The 18529-nt window shown below is 36.4% G+C and overlaps 1 protein-coding gene across 1 annotated transcript in view; it reads left to right on the top strand.

Moving 5' to 3' along the window:
* The window catches only part of LAMA2 (laminin subunit alpha 2), a 352961-nt gene that overhangs the window by 165804 nt on the left and 168628 nt on the right, over positions 1–18529 (top strand). Inside the window, exons 18-20 of the mRNA XM_063295339.1 lie at positions 553–639; positions 13632–13843; positions 17811–17917. Of these exons, the coding sequence (XP_063151409.1) occupies positions 553–639; positions 13632–13843; positions 17811–17917 (406 nt within the window). The remainder of the gene's footprint in view (positions 1–552; positions 640–13631; positions 13844–17810; positions 17918–18529) is intronic.

The following is an 18529-nucleotide window of genomic DNA, read 5'->3' as shown; positions in this document are numbered from 1 at the left end:
CTGGATACCTCCTTAAGGCAAGCTTAAAGTAGGATGTTAGTTATTTAGTCAATTGATCTATGCAATTACATGCTGTTAGATTAGGCCCTTTAAAAAGCAGCATAATTCTCAAGTTTCCTTTCTTTCTCTTCAGGGCAGCAGCTTGGTTTCTCTTTTTATATAAGCTGGGTTTCTTGAGCTTTCCAGTCAATTGTCCCTCAGCTGCAGTGAGCTTTAACTTGGGAATCTAGTGTTGCCAGGCCCTTGAGGGCTCAGACAAACAGCTGTACATTCCTGCTTTTTTAGAAGGCGTAGAGCCGCATTGATAGACTAAGGGTCCATAAAAACATGTCATTTGGATGCTGCCACCCATTTGAGCTATATCCAGTGTCGGCAGAAATAGCTCCACTGGCTGGAGCCAAACCTAAGCGCTGTGTGTGAGACCAGACAGACTTTCCCCTAGCTCTGTTTTGAAAGCACTGCTCTCTGAAAAACAACAGTGGTTATGCTGCTAATGAATTTCTTTCTATGTTTTTTCCCTATCCCTATTCTTACCCTATACCAACCACAAAGTTTTAGCCCCACGTGTCATTTGGACCAAAGCCATGGATTCATATGTGATGAATGTTTCCCAGGGTATGTTGGCTTACGCTGTGAAAGGTAAGAAAGTTTTGCATACTTCTTAATTTTATGTATGTAACAATGCTCTATTAAATAATTCTTTTGTAAAAAGCCTAACATCTTTTCATATTAATATAGCCATCTTTATTTTAAAGACCCATAGTACTTACCCATAATTACAATAGAGTACCAATGACATACAGGATTCCTATTTTAATGAGAAAATTTCATTCAGCTGCTTTATGAGCCAACAGGTATTCTTTTGCTTAATTTTCCAGGTAAACATTAAGTGTAACATCAAAAAACATTTTCCTATTGTTATGCCTTTTTATTTTTGCTGGGTTTTGTGAATAGGTTAGATTCTGTTGTATTGTCTTCCAATTTTCTTTGGAATACTGAGTGTATTTAATCAATTATTCAGTGAATTGCCATTTCATCTCCTTAGAATGAGCCAAACAATGCAAGTGAGAAAGAAGGCTAGATTTATCTTAATTATTTTTAATTGTCTATTTTCAAACTTACTAGCTTTTGATTCTTTAAGGTGGTTTATTTGGTATCTGGAAATAGGATTCTTGATACTGTCCCAGTGTTACAAATATTTCATAAATGTTCTCTGACCTACCCACTCACCCCTTTCTGGATGATAAAAATGCATGACGTCCCAAGTAAGCGAAAAAAGACAAATACAGACATTTGGCAGTCAGTGATGGAAACTGTACATCTTTTCTTCACTTTGTTCTTTTCCTGCTCTTTCCTTGAAGTGGGTTGAGTGAAATGTTTTAAAAGTTATTACAAACTAAAAGTCCATAAAAGGCAGGCATGATTCTAAGGGAGAGCATGAATTGTAGATAGTTTCCTCTTTTACCTCATTTTTCTCCCAGATTTCTGTTACTGTGTATTAAAATCCCATATTTCTGAGTGATCCTCCATTGAGTGGTAGCTGACTCCTGGTGAGACTATGGACGAATGCTGTCCAAGCTATTCTGTCTCTCACCTCTTCATGAAATTTTTGCAGGTGCATTTTTGTGGTTTCCAGCAATCCATCTATCCATCTCATGTGTTATCGGCCTCTTCTTCTCCTTTCATCCACCTTTTCCAGTACCATCATCTTTTCCATAGATGCATCTGCCCTCACGATGTTTCCCTAGTCTTTGTTTCATGATACTTCTTCCAGTGATCATTCTGTCTTGATGTCCTTTATGTTGAATAGTTGGTTCTCTTGGCTGTCCAAGGAATGCGAGGCAGCCTTCTCCAGCACCATAGCTGAAAGGAATCAATCTTTCTCTTGCTCTTGCGCAGAGTCCATCCCTGGCATCTGTACTTTATAACAGGAATACCACTGAATTGACTGTTCTAACTTTTGTCTTGATTGAAATGTCTCCATCTTTCATGAACTTGTCTAGGCCCCTCAATGCCTTTTTGTCCATTGTTATTCTTTTCTCAATCTTTTTTGCATCTTCATCTTCATCAGTTATGGAGCCTAAGTAATTATAACTGACAACTACTTCTGTTATCTCATTGTTTATCTTAATTTTTCTAGTTTTCCAGTTGATGTAATTTTAGTTTTCTTGATGTTCAAGGAAAGCCCTGTCTTTCAATCTCCTGTTTAACTTTTAGTATGATTGTTCTTCGGTCTTCAGTTTCTGCAGCCAATGTAGTGTTAACATATCTCAGGTTATTTACATTCCTTCCACCAATTTCAACTCCAAGCTTTAGTTTTTCCAGACTTGCAGTCTATATGATGTATTCAGTGTATAGACTGAACTGGTATGGGGATAGAATGCAGCCCTTTCTGACTCCTTTTCTGATGGTAAATCATTTCATGTTATTAAATGTGGCTTCCTAGTTATTGTAGAGATTTCTCATCTGAAAAATCAAATGCTGGGGTATGCCATTGCTTTGAGAGGCTACCTAGGTCTTGAATTATCAACTTAATCAAAAGCTTTGGAGTTATCTATAAAACAGAAGTAGTGCTCTTTTTTATATTCTGTTACTATTTCAATCATCCATCTAATATTAGCTATAAGTTCTCATGTTCCCCTGTTATTTCTGAAACCTGTTTGTTCGATTGCACTTCTTTCTCCATATAGGGCTTTAAACTCTTCTGCAGAATTTTCAACAGAATCTTGCTGGCATGTGTTATTAGGACTATTGTTTTGTAATTAGGACATTCCTTTACAACTAATTTTTTAGGAATGGGAATATACATAGACCTTTTCTACTCTGGCCCATGCTTCATTTTTCTATATTTGTTGGCAGAGGGCTGACATGATCTTTATTGTTTCTGCACTACCCTCCTTTAAGAGCTCTGTGGGGATTTCATCCACTCCTGGCACTTCTTATTTGTGTTATTTTATAGCCTATCTGACTTCCTCCTTAAACACCATTGGCTCCTCCTTATATTCTTCTTTTTCTAATACAGTATCATCTGAATTGGTCTTCTTGTAGATGTTTTGCATACATTCCTTCCATCTCCCCCCCCCCCCCGCATATTAAGTTCCATCATTAATTCCTTTCTGTGATTGATCCTTATGACATTGACAGGGAGTTAGAATATTTCCTTGATTTTATTTCTCTGATTTTCTAAATACAGCCCTTGTTCTTCCCATTTAGTTATTTTCTTCTATATGTCTACACTTTGACTTCAAATATACCTCTACATCTCTTCTCACTTGTCATTGGAAGTTTGCATTAAGTTCTTTAATTTTCCCTAGTTCTCTTTGACTTTTGCCAGTCTTCTTTTCTTAGCTACTTCTGTGGCCTTATTATATCAATTGATATAGCCATCTATCTTGCAGTTGTGACTGTTTTTCAGCTGGAGGTGTATTTCTGTGATTAGTAGCTGGTGGTCTGTTCCACAGTCAGCACCCAGCAGCGTTTTCTAATTCAGCATACAGCTTTTCCATCTGTTGCAATATAAGTTATCTATTTGATTACAATGTTCCTCTCCAACTTTTGCATTCAAATCACCAATAATTATTAAAACATCCTTCTTTGGGGTTTGATCTATTACTTGTTGTAATCTTCCATAGAATAGAACAAGTACTTCTTCAGCATTCATTGTTGGTTCATGCATTTATATAATCATAAAACTGAGTGGCCGTGCTTGAATCCTGGTGGAAATTATTCTGTCATGACTGGATTGTATCCCATTACACAGGTAGTGATACTGTATGTTTGGGAATGATAATTACTACTTCATTTTTTCTGTGAGTTTCATTTCCAAATAGAATATTTTGAATCCGTCTGATTGGAAATGTCATATCCTGTCCATTTTAGTTCGCTTACTTGTAGGAATTCTGTCCTAGTCCATGTCATTCCACATAAACAATATCCAGCTTTGCTTGGGTCATATTGCAGAAGTTTCATATTCCCATTCTAAGTGTTTTCAATAAACTTCTAGCTTTTCTTTCAGTTCTGGCTACATAGTAACTGGACTTCCTGAAGGCTTTGATCTTGTCACATCATACTGCCTAGATGTATTTAATATAGCTCTTTGGTTTTTTTCCCTATTACTCAGAGAGTTACCTGCAAGCTGGAGGTCTCAAGTTTCAGCAATATGATTTTTTTTTTAATGTTGAACTTCTTTTCAGGAATTTTCTTGGTACATGTAACTTGCTATTGGTTTTTTCCTCATGGAGCCTCAGCCAATACAGTTGCTGCAATCTCATCTATGGTTGCCTGGTCGTAAGCCCATCTAATGTTTTTCATTTTGGCCATATGCCAATACCGACTGCATCTCTACCTGCAGCCAGGGAAATGAGGCTGGAGTTTTAAAGCAGTCCATACTCGCCCTGTCACCGTGCCATTTGGGGATTTCTGTGGCGTTTTGTAAAAACTGTGCTCTCCCATGCAGTTCACCACACTCTGCTGACACTGCTGCTCATGGCCTACAAATACTGCTTATTTGTCAGGGGATATCCCACTTATGAGAGCCTCGTGTGGTGCAGAGTGGAAGGCGGCAATATTGCAACCGAAACTCTCCCTACAACCCGAGTTCGATCCCAGCGGAAGCTGGACTCTCGGGTAGCCGGCCCAGGTCAACTCAGCCTTCCATCCTTCCGAGGTTGGTAAAAGGAAGACCCAGCTTGCTGGGGAAGGTGACGAATGGGGAAGGCAATGGCAAACCACCCCGCTATAGTCTGCCAAGAAAACGTCGCGAAAGCGGCGCCTCCCCCCAAAGGGTCAGACATGACTCGGTGCTGGCACAAGGGACCTTTCACCTTTCACATCCCACTTATATTGCAGCGAACCTGCATACCAGCAAATCATTCCACTATCCACCACTTATGGCACACCCTGGTTTCTTGAGCAAAGGCATGGGGAAAGTCCCATATACAGTAGCTAAATTAAATTGGTTCCCCTTAGCATTTTTGTGCAACCTTGTTTCTTCAACCTTGTTTTTCTGGAATTAATTCTGATTTTAAAAAATATTCCATAAAACTACCTCCGATTTTGATTCATTAATTTTCAGATTTCTACTCCTTGTTGCACCACTGCATCTAATTTTTGTTGCAGATTATTCAGGTTCTAAACCAATAACAAGGCGTACATTTACATACACATACATTTATATCTACTACCCCATAAGTATAATGTCAGAAGTATTCCATATACTTTTATTCATAAACACATTCAACAACTATTACCCAGCCTTGCCTTATTCTCTGCTCAGTGCTGAACCATTTGCGAAACATTCAATTTATTCTCACACTATTTTATTTATATCATATATGATTTTAATTGCACTGGGCAACCAACCTTCAGCTCTGGTTTTGTGCAAAATGTTCCATAATTCAAGCCTATTCACTTTGTCATATACTGTACTTTCCCTAAATCAACAAACATAAAATAATCTATACAATGCCTGCCTGGCTAACACTATACATTTCAAGTTTTGCTCTTTGTCTTCTCTCATATCCTTTTGATTAAAATTCTGCCCCAAACTTCCCAAGTACATTTAGCAAACTAATTTCCCTCTCATTTTGTATTCATTCTTCCTACCTTTTCTTTTGTATGGCAGAACAATGACAGTCTTAGGACTGTCAGGTAGAGACAAGATCATCATACACACATTAAACAGGTTGCCTAGCCACTTCATAAGCAAACCACATCTAGGTTTTAAGAGTTATTATCATCTATGCCTGTAACTTTACCTTTTTCCAACATCATCACAGCATTTATGACTTCCCGGACATCATTTTCTTTTCTCTGACACTAACATTTGTAAAATTTGTTTCAATTCTACTCTTCAACATATAGTTATCATTGTCATGCAGTTGGGTTTTTTTAAATACTCCTTCCAGCATTGCTTCACTTCAGTTTCATCCCAAATCCTTTCTTCTCTTTTATTTTTAATTCTCTTCACTCTGGTGAAGGCTTCTTGTTTGGGCCCCTATTCTTACTTCCAAATAATTTTAGATTTCTATCAAAATTAGATTTTCTGTATCTCTTTTAATCTTAACTGTTTTTGCAATAGTTCTTTGCAACTATCTTTTTATCCATATACACATTATATACTATCTTTCATTCTTACTTCTTGCAACAGTCATTCTCTTATATGCCTTTTCTTCTCATCCAAAAGTCTTTTTCATTCTCTTCTGCATCCTTTTTCATGCTTCTCAGTACTGTAAATCCACACACCTCTTTGACACTTTGCTACATAGGTTTTTTTTTTACTTTGGTCCAAGGGGCTTCTACATCTGCTTCTTTAAAGATCACTTTCTCTTAATTTTCTTGGGAGATTTGTATGAAAAAAAATAGAAGATAGACTAGAGTCATACTTCCTTTTCCTCTAGTTGTTCTACTTTCACTTTTAACTTCTTTCCTTTTATACTATGTCAGTTTTTCCCCCAAGATCCATTCTTGACACTACCAAAAATGGTCAATCACATATTTAGAAGTTCTCATCACCTGTGTCCTTGGTTCTGGAACTTAATCGTTTGTTTCCACCTCTCTTTAAACACAGAGTTAAACATAGCTAATACTTTCATGCACAAATTCTTCATCTATTACTTTGTTGTTCAATCACTTTTAGTCACTCCTTACTCTCTGTAACCCAATGAACATCACTGTATGTCAATAATTGTTTCTTTGAGTTCCTGTAAGTTCATACTTCTGTGATGCAGGTTAGTTTCTAGTCACCTTGTCTTCTGCTTTTGATTTTTCCAAGCATCACAGTCTTCTACCACAAGTCTTGTATTTGCATTATGTGTCCACAATATATAAGCTTTAGTTAGTTGTTATTATTGGTGCTTCTGGTGAGCAATCTGGTTTTACTTGATCTGATATTGAATTACTTGGATTTTTTCAGACCTTGATATTCTCAACTATTTTCTTCAGGACTACAAAGTGTCTCTTTCGTCATTCAGCCTTTCTGATGATATAGCTTTCCACAAATATATGTTACAACTGGGAAAACCACAGCTTTGACACACTGTTGTCAGTGTGATGTCTATGCACTTTAGTATTCTGTATAGATGTGTCATACGGTTTATTCCAAGTAGGAAACATTTCTTTATGTCATGGCTATAGTCACCACACTTGTGAATTTTTTAACTTAGCAAATAAAATGTATTACTTCTCCTTTCCTGCCTGTTTGCATTACCTGTTGACATACTAGATTTTTTTTTAACACTGAGCACTTAGCTAGCTTTTGCACTTTCTTCTTTTACCTACAAGATCTTCCTTGAGTCTTTCTTGCTTTCAGTCATCAAAGTGGTATCATCATTGTTGAGATTGTTGATTTTTCTCCAAGCAATTGTAATACCAACTAATATTTATTCTAGTCCAGCATTTTTCATGATATGTTGTCCATGTAAAATAAAAAAAAGGTGATGCATATCTATTTATATGGTATTTTATATTCGTAACTTCTTTTATTTTGGGGGGATTTTAACTTGTATTCTTATTGTATTAATTTTATTGTAAACTGCCCAGAGTCCCTCTTGGGGGAGATGGGCGGTAACAAAATTTGAATAATAAATAATAAATAAATAATCTTGAGGCATGCCTTTCCCAGCTTTGAACCATTTAGTTTTTCCAGAAAGAAAAGCTGTCCTATTCCATTTTTTTCATTGTGCTCATTGGTGCACAAAATGGGCATAGTCAGTTAAAATAAGGATCAATAGATAATAAAATATAAATACTAGAAGTTAGTACCCTGAATACCACTGGTATTCAGACATACTTCAGACATACTTCTTCAGTGTATGTCTTGTGGAACCACACACTTAACTGGCTATGCAAGATAGGTTTGTTTGTTTCACTGGTTTTGTAACCCACCCCATTCACAGACACATAAATTTATTAGTTATCAGGGGGATTTGGAAGATTTAAAAATTCAAAGACAATGGCATGCATACATATGCAAGCAGTCACATAATTCTTAAAGTTATTTTATTTAATTCATTTATTTACCACCCAGAGTCCCTCTTTTGGGGGAGATGGGCGGTAATTAAATTTGAATAATAAATAAATAAATAAATAAATTTTAGGTCTTGAATATGAAACTAGTCAAGGTTAAAAAGTGTAGCTAATCTTTTTCACTAATTTGGAAATGATTTTTAGTAGGCTTATCCTGTGGTTGGGCTGTAATATTTAGAAGTCTATTTACACTGACAGGCCTGAATGCAAACTTTTTAATTAGACAGTCATCTATATCATGACATGACAAGGACTCATACAACTGGCCACATAGTTACTTGTGAGATGAGCCAACTTAAAAATAGCTCTATTTTGCTGCTAATTTTTTTTTTTTAATTACCATTATAAGAAACTGGTACATTATCATGTTGGCAACTGCTTTGTTGGCTATGTTATATAGCAAAATCCTATCAAATATTATCTTCATGCTGCCCTATATTTAATATGGCACAAATCAACCCATTTACTTATATCAAGGCAGTTTTGGTTCACTCTGAGAATGTATGGCACAGAGTATTTATTTGGCAAAATATAGACTATTTCATGATCTAAGGGAGGAGTTATTGACTGAAAGCCAGTCCCACTGGAGAAAAGGCATTCCTGGCCATCACTATAGTCTGGGATACCAAAAAGAGATCCAGATTCTGAAGCACTCCCAAACTGCAGTCTTGCTTCTTCTGGGGAAGTGTATTCCCATCCAGAACAGACATATGGACCACAACTCTGGAATGGTGATTTCCCTTACACATGCACACAGATGCGTACATGTACTGTATGCACACAGAAATGAATACCTCTACCTGAGAGATAGGACAGGAACCTCTGTAAAGTGGTATCTCCTATTACCAGATACCTAGAAGATGGGTCAGTCATATTGAAAGTTGCTCAAAGGTCAGGAAGAACCAAGAAAATCACACTCCTATGAATCCCCAAAGATCATTCATCAGGCTTATGATAGTTCCTATAAACTAGTTTATAAGGAGAAAGATCAGGACTTGCATAGAATCTCATTACAAATATTAAAATGTGGAATCACTATTTTTTTAAAGGGCACAGATATGAATGCACTAGGAATATCTACTGCAGTGTCTGGAATTTGAGGAACTGGAATTCATGTAAAGAAGTGCAAACAAATATAGAATGTTCCCTTCAGTATAACAGTAAGGAGGAAGATTTTAGAAAGTATATTCAATTAACCATATGCTACACTTCATTAACAGGAAACATGTCTGCATTTGGACTGGGAACTGAATCAAAGGATTCGGCATATACATATAGCCCATATTGTGCTATATTTGGCCTAAACCACCTGCCACAAGGAGGACTTACGTATTCACTCACTTATCACTGTTGTAGTGACTTATGAATGCTATTTCTGTCTATCTTTCCTCTCTGGCTGGCCTCCTCTCAAACCTGAGAGATGTGAAGCTAATAAATGTAAGATCCAAATCAGCTGAAAAGTACTTAGTGATAGTTGGTCAACGTGGAGGTCACTGATGGTTTCCATCAGCAAATACCACCCATAGAAAACAAGAAATGAATCTGCATAAGTGCTTTTTTTAATTGTTACAAATCGTGTAAAAATGCTCAAGGCAGTTGCATTTGTCTGCATTTAGAAAGCCTTCCGTAGATGCTCCTAAATGGGAATGAGTAATCACTTTGGAATTTGCATGGAATCTCTTCTTATTTTAGCATGCCAATGCTGATGTGAATCATATGTAGCTATTAACTAATTTAAAATTATCATGAAGTATTCTTCATTAACTTTGTCTTGGAGCCACCATGATTTCTTGGTGCTTAAACTGATTTCATGAGTGTTACTTTTTGGATTTTTTTTTCCCTTGCCAAATTACTATAGACTATTGGGCTACATATTTATATGTGTTTCTCTGGAGTGATAATTGCCCATTTCTTCTGCTGTTGCTTCATCTTCTCTTGCCCCTTTCCTTTAAAAAAGTGCCATAATTTTTATTCTATATGTCCTTTTAAGTTCTGTAACCATTGCCTTGCTGTTTCCTAATTTGATATCTCTTCTCCTTCAGTAAATTTGGAATGTTTTTGCCTTCCTTGCCATCCTTTTCTAACTCTCTCAACAGACTCCTTGTTGCTTTCATTTTTATACCGTAATCCCTGTACTTGAGATGTTGCCCCCCCTTCCCTCTCCCCATCCCTTTTCTGAAATTCAGTTCTCATCTCTCTTCAAGAACATCTGAGGTGCTGTAGCTGAGCTGGAGATGTGTGGGCCAACTCATGTTCAGCAAGGGTTGTGACTCTTGAATTCAGAAGCCCTTAAAGATAACTGAGGGGAATTTATTTCAAAGGGGAACAAGAAACTACTGATGTGATTTTATTTTAATGTAAGAAAAACAAGAAACATTCAGAAATTTCTAAAGCAGGAAATGTTAGAAGAGAATGGAGAAAAACATGGAAGCGACTGAGGTAAATTGGAAACAAAATGACCTTGTGGATCCTCTTTCAAGAATTTAAAAACATCCTTTGGGGTGGATCTGCATCTGTTGTTTGAAATTACTGTTCCACAGGGGATGCTCCTTTTCCACAGTAGGTTTGAGTGAACTCAAAGCTGCTTTGTGAAGCTTGTGAAGCGGTACAACTCTCTCATTTCTAAGAGTGAAGCAAACATTTTATTTATCTATCTATCTATCTATCTATCTATCTATCTATCTATCTATCTATCTATCTATCTATCTATCTAGCGAATCTTATCACCACCCATCTCCCCCCAAAAGGGGGGACTCTGGGCTGTTTACAACAAAACTTATTTTTGATCTGCACAGGAGCACTTTCTGGCATTTGCAAAATCTGGAAGAGGCCTCTAAAGGAGTCTAAAAGGAGAGTGTGAAACAATGTAAAGCACTTCCTTGAGGGAAACTGTTTTGCAACTTGCATCACCTTTTAGGCACAAAGTGCCTCACTGATGCACATCCAAGCTGCCTTGCGTAGGCTTACTTTCTATGGCTTTGCTTAAGCTGCAGTGTTTGAAAAAGCAAGCATAGTTGGATCTGATGCATCTCAACCCTTGCTGCTCCCTACTGCTGTTATTTCAGAAATCAGCATATGCAGCTCTAATAATTTCCCCTCATTCATATTGAATAATAATTATTTCACAAGTAATCCATTCTGAATAGATTAATCTGATTCTTTGTGACTCCATACTGAGTGACTTTAACCTAAGGGCCACAACATGAATGAACTTTAGAAAGGAAATTACTTTACAGTTGTCAGAGAAAACATGTTCTTTCCAGATAGATTAGGAGAATATGGGTCTTGATATAACTAAAGCTAAGATGGACAAGGAAATATGAACAACTATCTTTTATAAGTAGGTCTACACTCTCACTCTAATCCCTGTATTTTTTTTTCTCCTTATAATCCTGATACAGTACCATATTTTTGCCTGCTAATATCATGTATTTCATTTTCTACATGTTTTTCTTTTCCATGAATGTTGACATAGTAGACTGAAATGGAAAATAAAACCAAGACCAAAAAAATCCCTAGAAGGAAGGGAAAAAAATGTAAAGAAACTAGATTCTGTTCAGAATTCATTAGGAATTCAGGAAAAAATGGGGGGAAAGGCCATTTCCCCTGGCATTCATTCAATAAATATTTGGGAACATTCCAGAACATAGGCCCAATGAATGTATTATGCCTAAATATGTTACACAAACACAAGTAAGGATAGGCCACTAGCTTCAGCCTTTATTTTGACCTCATGGGAATAAAAAGCTGAACTCTCACTATTCAGACACTAACTCAATGCTTTCTTATAGTCCAAAGTAAGTTTATTGTTATTGAACTTGCTACAGAAGTTCAAAATGAAAGCATTCAACTTATATTTCAGTAGAAATGTAAATGAGGATCCTGTAGTTTAGCTGGTGTTGACACCTATTGATTCCCAGATCACATCTCAGTAATGAAAGACCCAAGAATGTCTGGTACAAGCAGAGCACTCCTGGATTTCTATGGGCCAGGTTGCATCCATTTGTGGCCAAGTGACAAAGAATTTAGGATTTAAGTAGCTGAGATAGGGATTGCTTACAGCCATTATTATACATGGGAGAGTCTATGCTAGCCACACAACTGTCCATGGGGGGTGACGGAGGCAAGTAGCCAAACATGTGTCATAATGTTGTGATGCAACCTGTGCCCATTATGTACTTGTGTGTGAAAGGGTGGAGCTTGTGTCATGATACCACGTCACTCATTTTGTCATTTTGATATCATGAGGGCTAGGAATATATGTCTCTGGCTAGGCAGGATAGATTAGAGGGTCTAAAGTGCTGAGAGGCAAGGGGGACAGAACAGCTTTAATGCCTCCACCTTCCAAGTTGAACTGGAAGGTCTCAAGGTAGGTTCTTCTTCTGTTAGAAGAGCTTGTTCCACTGGAATGCTTGAATAGGCTTATAGACCTGTTGGTAGAATGCAACTCCAAACCACTTGAAAAGGCCAAGAAACAAAAGTTTATATTGAGTTTAATTAGCAGAGTGCCAAAAAGCAATGAAAGTGGATTGTCATTTGTTGAAGAGTTAGTTATGATTAGTAGTTCATGTATTCCACACAAATCCTTGGGGTGCTGTTATTACAGTAGGCTTTGAAAATTTTTGCTGGCATTATCGGATAAAAGACAAAGCCTGAATGGGGGGGGGAAACCTAACAAAACCAGATAAGCAAAGAGAACAATGACTATGAATTGGAGGAGTCTGCATTGTCTTAGTATACTTGGAGAAATCACATCGGACTGGCCACATGGGAGCCTTTGTTCTATGGTTCTGTGTAATTTAAGAACAAAAGAATCAGACTAAGGCTCTAAGCATAGGATTTAGTTTCTAACTATGAAGAATCAGATGCATCAAGGATTGTTATATATTACCAGGCATGAAGACTACAGTCTTATGGTGCCATTTGTTTTCTGCCCTATCAACCTCCTTTGAAACTGACCACTGAATAGTGTTCATATGGCTTGGTCATGAAAATTTCCTCTGTCCTTCTAAACATTACAGATATGCCTGTTGTGCTGGTAAGTGTCCAAAGAGAGTTTTAGCTACCATCCTAAACACATTCAGAGTAAGCCCCTGAATTTGCAAACATGTATAATTCAGAACAGTCTTCTATTGTGGATAGAGATATAGATTTATTATGCGTACGCTCTATTTCCTTGTAAGTTTGCAAAGAAAGTTGACTAAGTTCCACCTTAAACAGGGACTTCACGTTGAGGAGAATAACAGTTTTCTAACTAAGTTATACTATTGTGCCTTTCTGGGTGGTATCATGTAAACCTCAATGCAAAGATGATATTTCTTACTATGATTTTGCTTATTGTTAGTTCATATGGCACAGTCCCTCCTTATTCTCCCTCTTCCACATTATCATCTGACACAAACTAGCAGTACTTCAGCTGGTAATAATTCTACTATACTGTTGTTATTGTTTGTTTCTTTTTTTAAGTGAGGAAATGGGACCTGGAAATGCTTCAGAGTATCCAAATCAAGCTATTTTTAGTGACTCATTAGATGACAAAACTATAATCATTTCTTAATACCAGCAGGCCAAAGTAAATGCTTGAACTGCTCTGTCTGTCGCCCTAGGTGTGCAGAAGGCTATTTTGGACAACCTTCAAAACCAGGGGGATTGTGCCAGCCTTGTCAATGTAATGACAACCTTGACTTCTCCATTCCTGGCAGCTGTGACAGCTTGTCTGGAGCTTGTCTTAAATGTAAGCCAGGTACCACAGGCCAGTACTGTGAGAAGTGTGCTGACGGGTATTTTGGAGATGCTCTTGATGTAAAGAAATGTCAACGTAAGTCCTGGAATCTTGCTTTTCCTGTCAAAATGCATTCATTCCCTGTAGGCACATCTCATGAGTGTGTCAAATAGTACTTGCATTTATTTGCATAGCATTACATACAATAAATTCATATTACACAAAGCAGGGCCATTCAGATTGTCTTGTTTGTTATCCAGGCACACTATAGCCTGTTGATAACATTGTGGCCATGATTTGGTGATTTGTTCACAACAATGCCATCAGTATAATGTTCCTTTTACAGGTATGATCTTTACCCTTCTATTTTTCTGTACTGCAACTTAAGTGAGTCTTTGACTGTCTTTCTGTCATGGAGACCAGTAGAACTTACTATAGCTAATTGTATATTATTCTTGCAGACCATAGCCTTTATTCCCACTTTCATTATGGTACCCTGCCTTAATCCCTTTTTGGAGATGCCCCTGCAGTAAGACAAAGGATGTAGAAATATAAAGTATCACCATGAATATATGCATGGACAATCATAAAAACTGGCCACCTCTACTTTTAGAAAGTGTTTGGGAATGAATCTCCCTCATTAAGTTAACCACAATTAAAGTATGTCTTTGTGAAGAAGAGAGGTGTGAAGGGCTCTGTTGCATGGCGTATTTTGAAGCATTTCTTTTTCTCCTCTTCTGCCTACTTGGGATATATATGTGCAGATCTTTTGATTAACTTATGTAAGGACTTAGCTTTGAGCTAAGAGTCAATGGTTGAGGAGCTGGGGTACCCTAGTGTGAAACAAGTATTGTTGAACCAGTTGGAAGTATATAGTCACTAAGACTGTAAAAATAATTTGGAGAGATGCTTTGTAAAATGGTCTTTGAAGTGAGTAACTCTTTTCAAAGATCAGCATGCCTACTTTGGAAGACATCCTAGGTCATTTAGGATGAAGTTAAGTATCAATGCCAGATCTTTGAGAGAATGGAACTACTTCAGTGTTTTGAAGTGTTTTGCCAGGGAGTGAAAAATGTAATAAGAATGATAAAGGGTTTGTGGGGAACTGAATGAATTTACTATAGAAGATGCAACAAAGATACTTAAAAACTACTTAAAAACAGTAACATCCTGTTGTGCAAGTGGGGAGAATTAATTTAAATTTTAAAAATGGGAAACTAGATGAAATCGAATTTGTAAAATTAAACTACAACTAATCCTTTCCTAAACTTTAGTTTTTGGCTAATCTTTAAAAGGGCTCAGAAGACAGCAGGAAATACAGGGCAATTCACTGATCATATGTTCTGGATAAATTGTTGGGAAGTTCTGTAACAGATAAAATGATTTGAGTGTAAAACTCCCTGGCATGGCTTCTATGAAGTCAGTTCCTTTCTTCACTTACCTTTTAAAGTTCTGCATATTGTGGAAACAAACAAACAAACTCTGGAGAGAAAAACAAAACACTTGAGGTGCCTAAATTTGTCTCTATTTCTTTCTGTTATATTCTCATTTGTCCTGCATTAAGTTTGCCTTTGACCATTCCTATAACCTGGAATTATTGCCTCAAGAGGAGCTGTCCTATTCTTTTGTCACCTTCTCCCCAGCCATTGCTCCAGACCATTTCTGCAAAGTTGCAAATATGGTGAAAAAACACCTTAATTCATTCCTATTTTAATGCGGATCTTTCCTAATATACCTATTTTATATACATGCTTTTCCTAGTAGCACGTAGAGAAGTAGTTTACATTGCATTCTTCATTGTCTCAGTCTAGTCTACAGCATTAAGATTTTCGGGGGCGGGCAGTCATCCAAGTGCCAAACAAGCCTAACTCTGCTTAGCTTGTGAACCCAGACAAAGTCATAACACATTCAAAGTGGCATAAGTGTTTATTAACAATTCGTTAGCATAACTGATGACTTACTCTTTAAAAATCCCAACATAAAAGCACTTAATTTGAAAAATCAAACTATAGATAGAATTGTAGCTCCTCAGAATAACTTCTAAAATAATTTAGCATAAATATATCAAACCAACATCAGAAATCTAATGTTTCTGATGTTGGTTTGATATATTTATGCTGAATTATTATCCTGTAGTTAACTTAGTTAAAGCTAAGTTAAATACAGGAACATGATAATTGGATAAGTACAGTAGAAGATTATATAATCTTCAGTCATGCAGGAGAAAATTAATACCAAAATATCTTACATATAATTTGAGCCACTTCTAGTTTCTTCATTTTTATTATTTATTTATTTATTTATTTATTTTGTGATGCAGATTTGTTTGAATTAAATAGGAAAGAAAATGCCTATCATACCTGATCATTATTCTTGTAAATTGCCTGGGCTGATGTGAGTTTTAATCTAAATCCTATGAAGGAACCCAAGTTGTTGAAAGCTGTTTTGCTTTATTAAATTGTTTTAGTGAATATTATTGTATATACTCGCATATAAGTCCAACTGTGGATAAATCGATCCTTGAATTTTTAACCTAAATACTGTAAAAAATGTGCCACCCCCCGCCCCTTGAAATGTTCATATGTTTTAATTTTGACAATTGGTTTAATCTTGGGCAATCTACGGATTATTCATTTTTCATGGCATTTTGGTTAAAAATTTGATGGTCAGCTTATCTGTGGATGGGCTTACATACGAGTATATATGGAATATGTGGGTACTTTAAACCAGACCATATATACTCATGGATAAACCTACCCACGGATAAGCCAAACCCAATTCTTGGGGTATATTTTGGTACCTTAAATTCTTGAATTATTCATGAGTATATACAGTAAATTTGTTAGTTTATATCAGCTGAACTAAAATATGAGTAATTATCTATATCCAACCATGGATAATTATTGTATTTTTCATTGCTTTGAATTTCATAACGAAAGCAGCCTATAAATAAATAACACAGGATGTGTTCCATATCCTGATTCATTGATAGATTAGTTTATCTGTAGAAAGAAAAACTTTCTAGTGCCAAAATGGGCTCTTTTTCCAGTTTTCAAATGTTGCGTTTTTAAGAGGACAATATATTTCAGGTTTATCTTGGCAGACACTGTCTCTTATAATAGCATGTGTAACATTTGGAACTAGATTTTACATGAAGCTGATAAGGAAGAACCTGATTCTGAGAACTAGATCTTCTCAAGGGACAAAAAAGTAAGGTGGAGAGGTCTTTAGCGAGCACTCATATATACTCCATTTAATGCTTCTTTTTAAAAGCAACTGAAATATTCTACAGTTTTTTGAACTGAAGAGGAAATCCATAGGTCAGGCCAGTACAAATTGTCATCTGCCACTGTGAATGTAGATGTATTGCATCATCTGGCTGGGGAATTCTGGAAGTTGAAGTCCACACATCTTAAAGTTGCTGAGGTTGAGAAACTCTGTATCACACCTTGACTTGTGTTTGACAGTTCCTCTGTTCTACTCTAATTCAGGAAGAAAAAAAAATACGTTGAGCTGCCATAAATGCTGGTTGCATTATTAAATTGGGTAAATCCCAAATTGTATGAGGCCATCATAGGGTCTGAAACGAAGGACTCATTAATCTGTGTATAGATCAGATTATTGACTTAATTTGTTAGCTTTTTATAACCTGGAAGCTACCAGTAAATGAAGATTTGTGTCTTTATGGGTAAGTTCTGCTTCTTCAGCTTTTATAAGATGATAAATGGGAGAAAACAATGTCTCTCTTCATTCCCTTGCTAGGTATTCTAGAGTCTTTTCATTGTATAAGAACTGTGGAGATTAGCTGGCTGACAGGCTGTAAATCATAAAGCAGGAATTGATTTGTAATTTATGGACATACCCTGCCCAAGAAGTTGATCTTTTCTAGCCTTCTGTTTATTAGTGTAAGGTAATTTAAAATGTTACAGGAGCTGGATGACTTCTGCTTTATCAGTGTCATCAGTTACAAAAAATTGCCAGCAAATGTTTGTGTATAGTATAAGTGTTTATGCTATGTATGTTCATTATCATCTCATTCCAACCTATTCTTGTCTGCCTCTAGCCTGCAGCTGCAATATCAATGGCTCATTTTCAGAGGTCTGTGACTCTAAGACTGGACAATGTCACTGCAAGCCCAATGTTCTGGGACGTCAGTGTAATGAGTGTAAGGTAAGAGACCAGAAACTGATGCAGACTTAATTCTTCCACTTCCCATCACTTATGGAATAGAACTTTTTTTTGATGCACATAAAATGTCATAGGTAATTTTAGACATATGACAAATTATGTTAAGTGACTTTCTTTTCAGTCTCAAAATCTTAGTCTTCATAATGTTTCTGGAACAATTTAATTTGCTTAACAGATTATATTATTTTTCTATCTACTTTTAGAATCCAAATCAAGCAAAATAAATATACATCATGATTATTTTATTTACACATTCAAAAGGGTGAGGAGTAATATTAGTTCATTAAAAATATTGACATAAGAGCTGAATTGTTTTTAAAATGTTCAAATAGCTGAACATACAATTATCTTTTTTTCTGTGGTGTGATAAAAACATCTTTTCTATTTTTTTTTCTGAGATGGAATACAGTTTATCCATAAAGCATTACGTTGGAGAGAAATGCGAACTTTGCAATCTTATGTATATTTCCTTTATAACAAAGGCCTTTCCATATACTGTAACTAACCATATGAACAGTGGTGAGCATTCCAGATTCTCTAGAAGTTGGTCTGTGATATGAGTTAAAAGCAGATATTTGCACTTTCAGCACAATT

Source organism: Candoia aspera, chromosome 1, assembly GCF_035149785.1.
Source record: "Candoia aspera isolate rCanAsp1 chromosome 1, rCanAsp1.hap2, whole genome shotgun sequence".
Taxonomy (NCBI): Eukaryota; Metazoa; Chordata; class Lepidosauria; order Squamata; family Boidae; genus Candoia; species Candoia aspera.
Note: the sequence above shows the minus strand (reverse complement) of the source record. Positions and strands in the feature narration are given on the sequence as shown.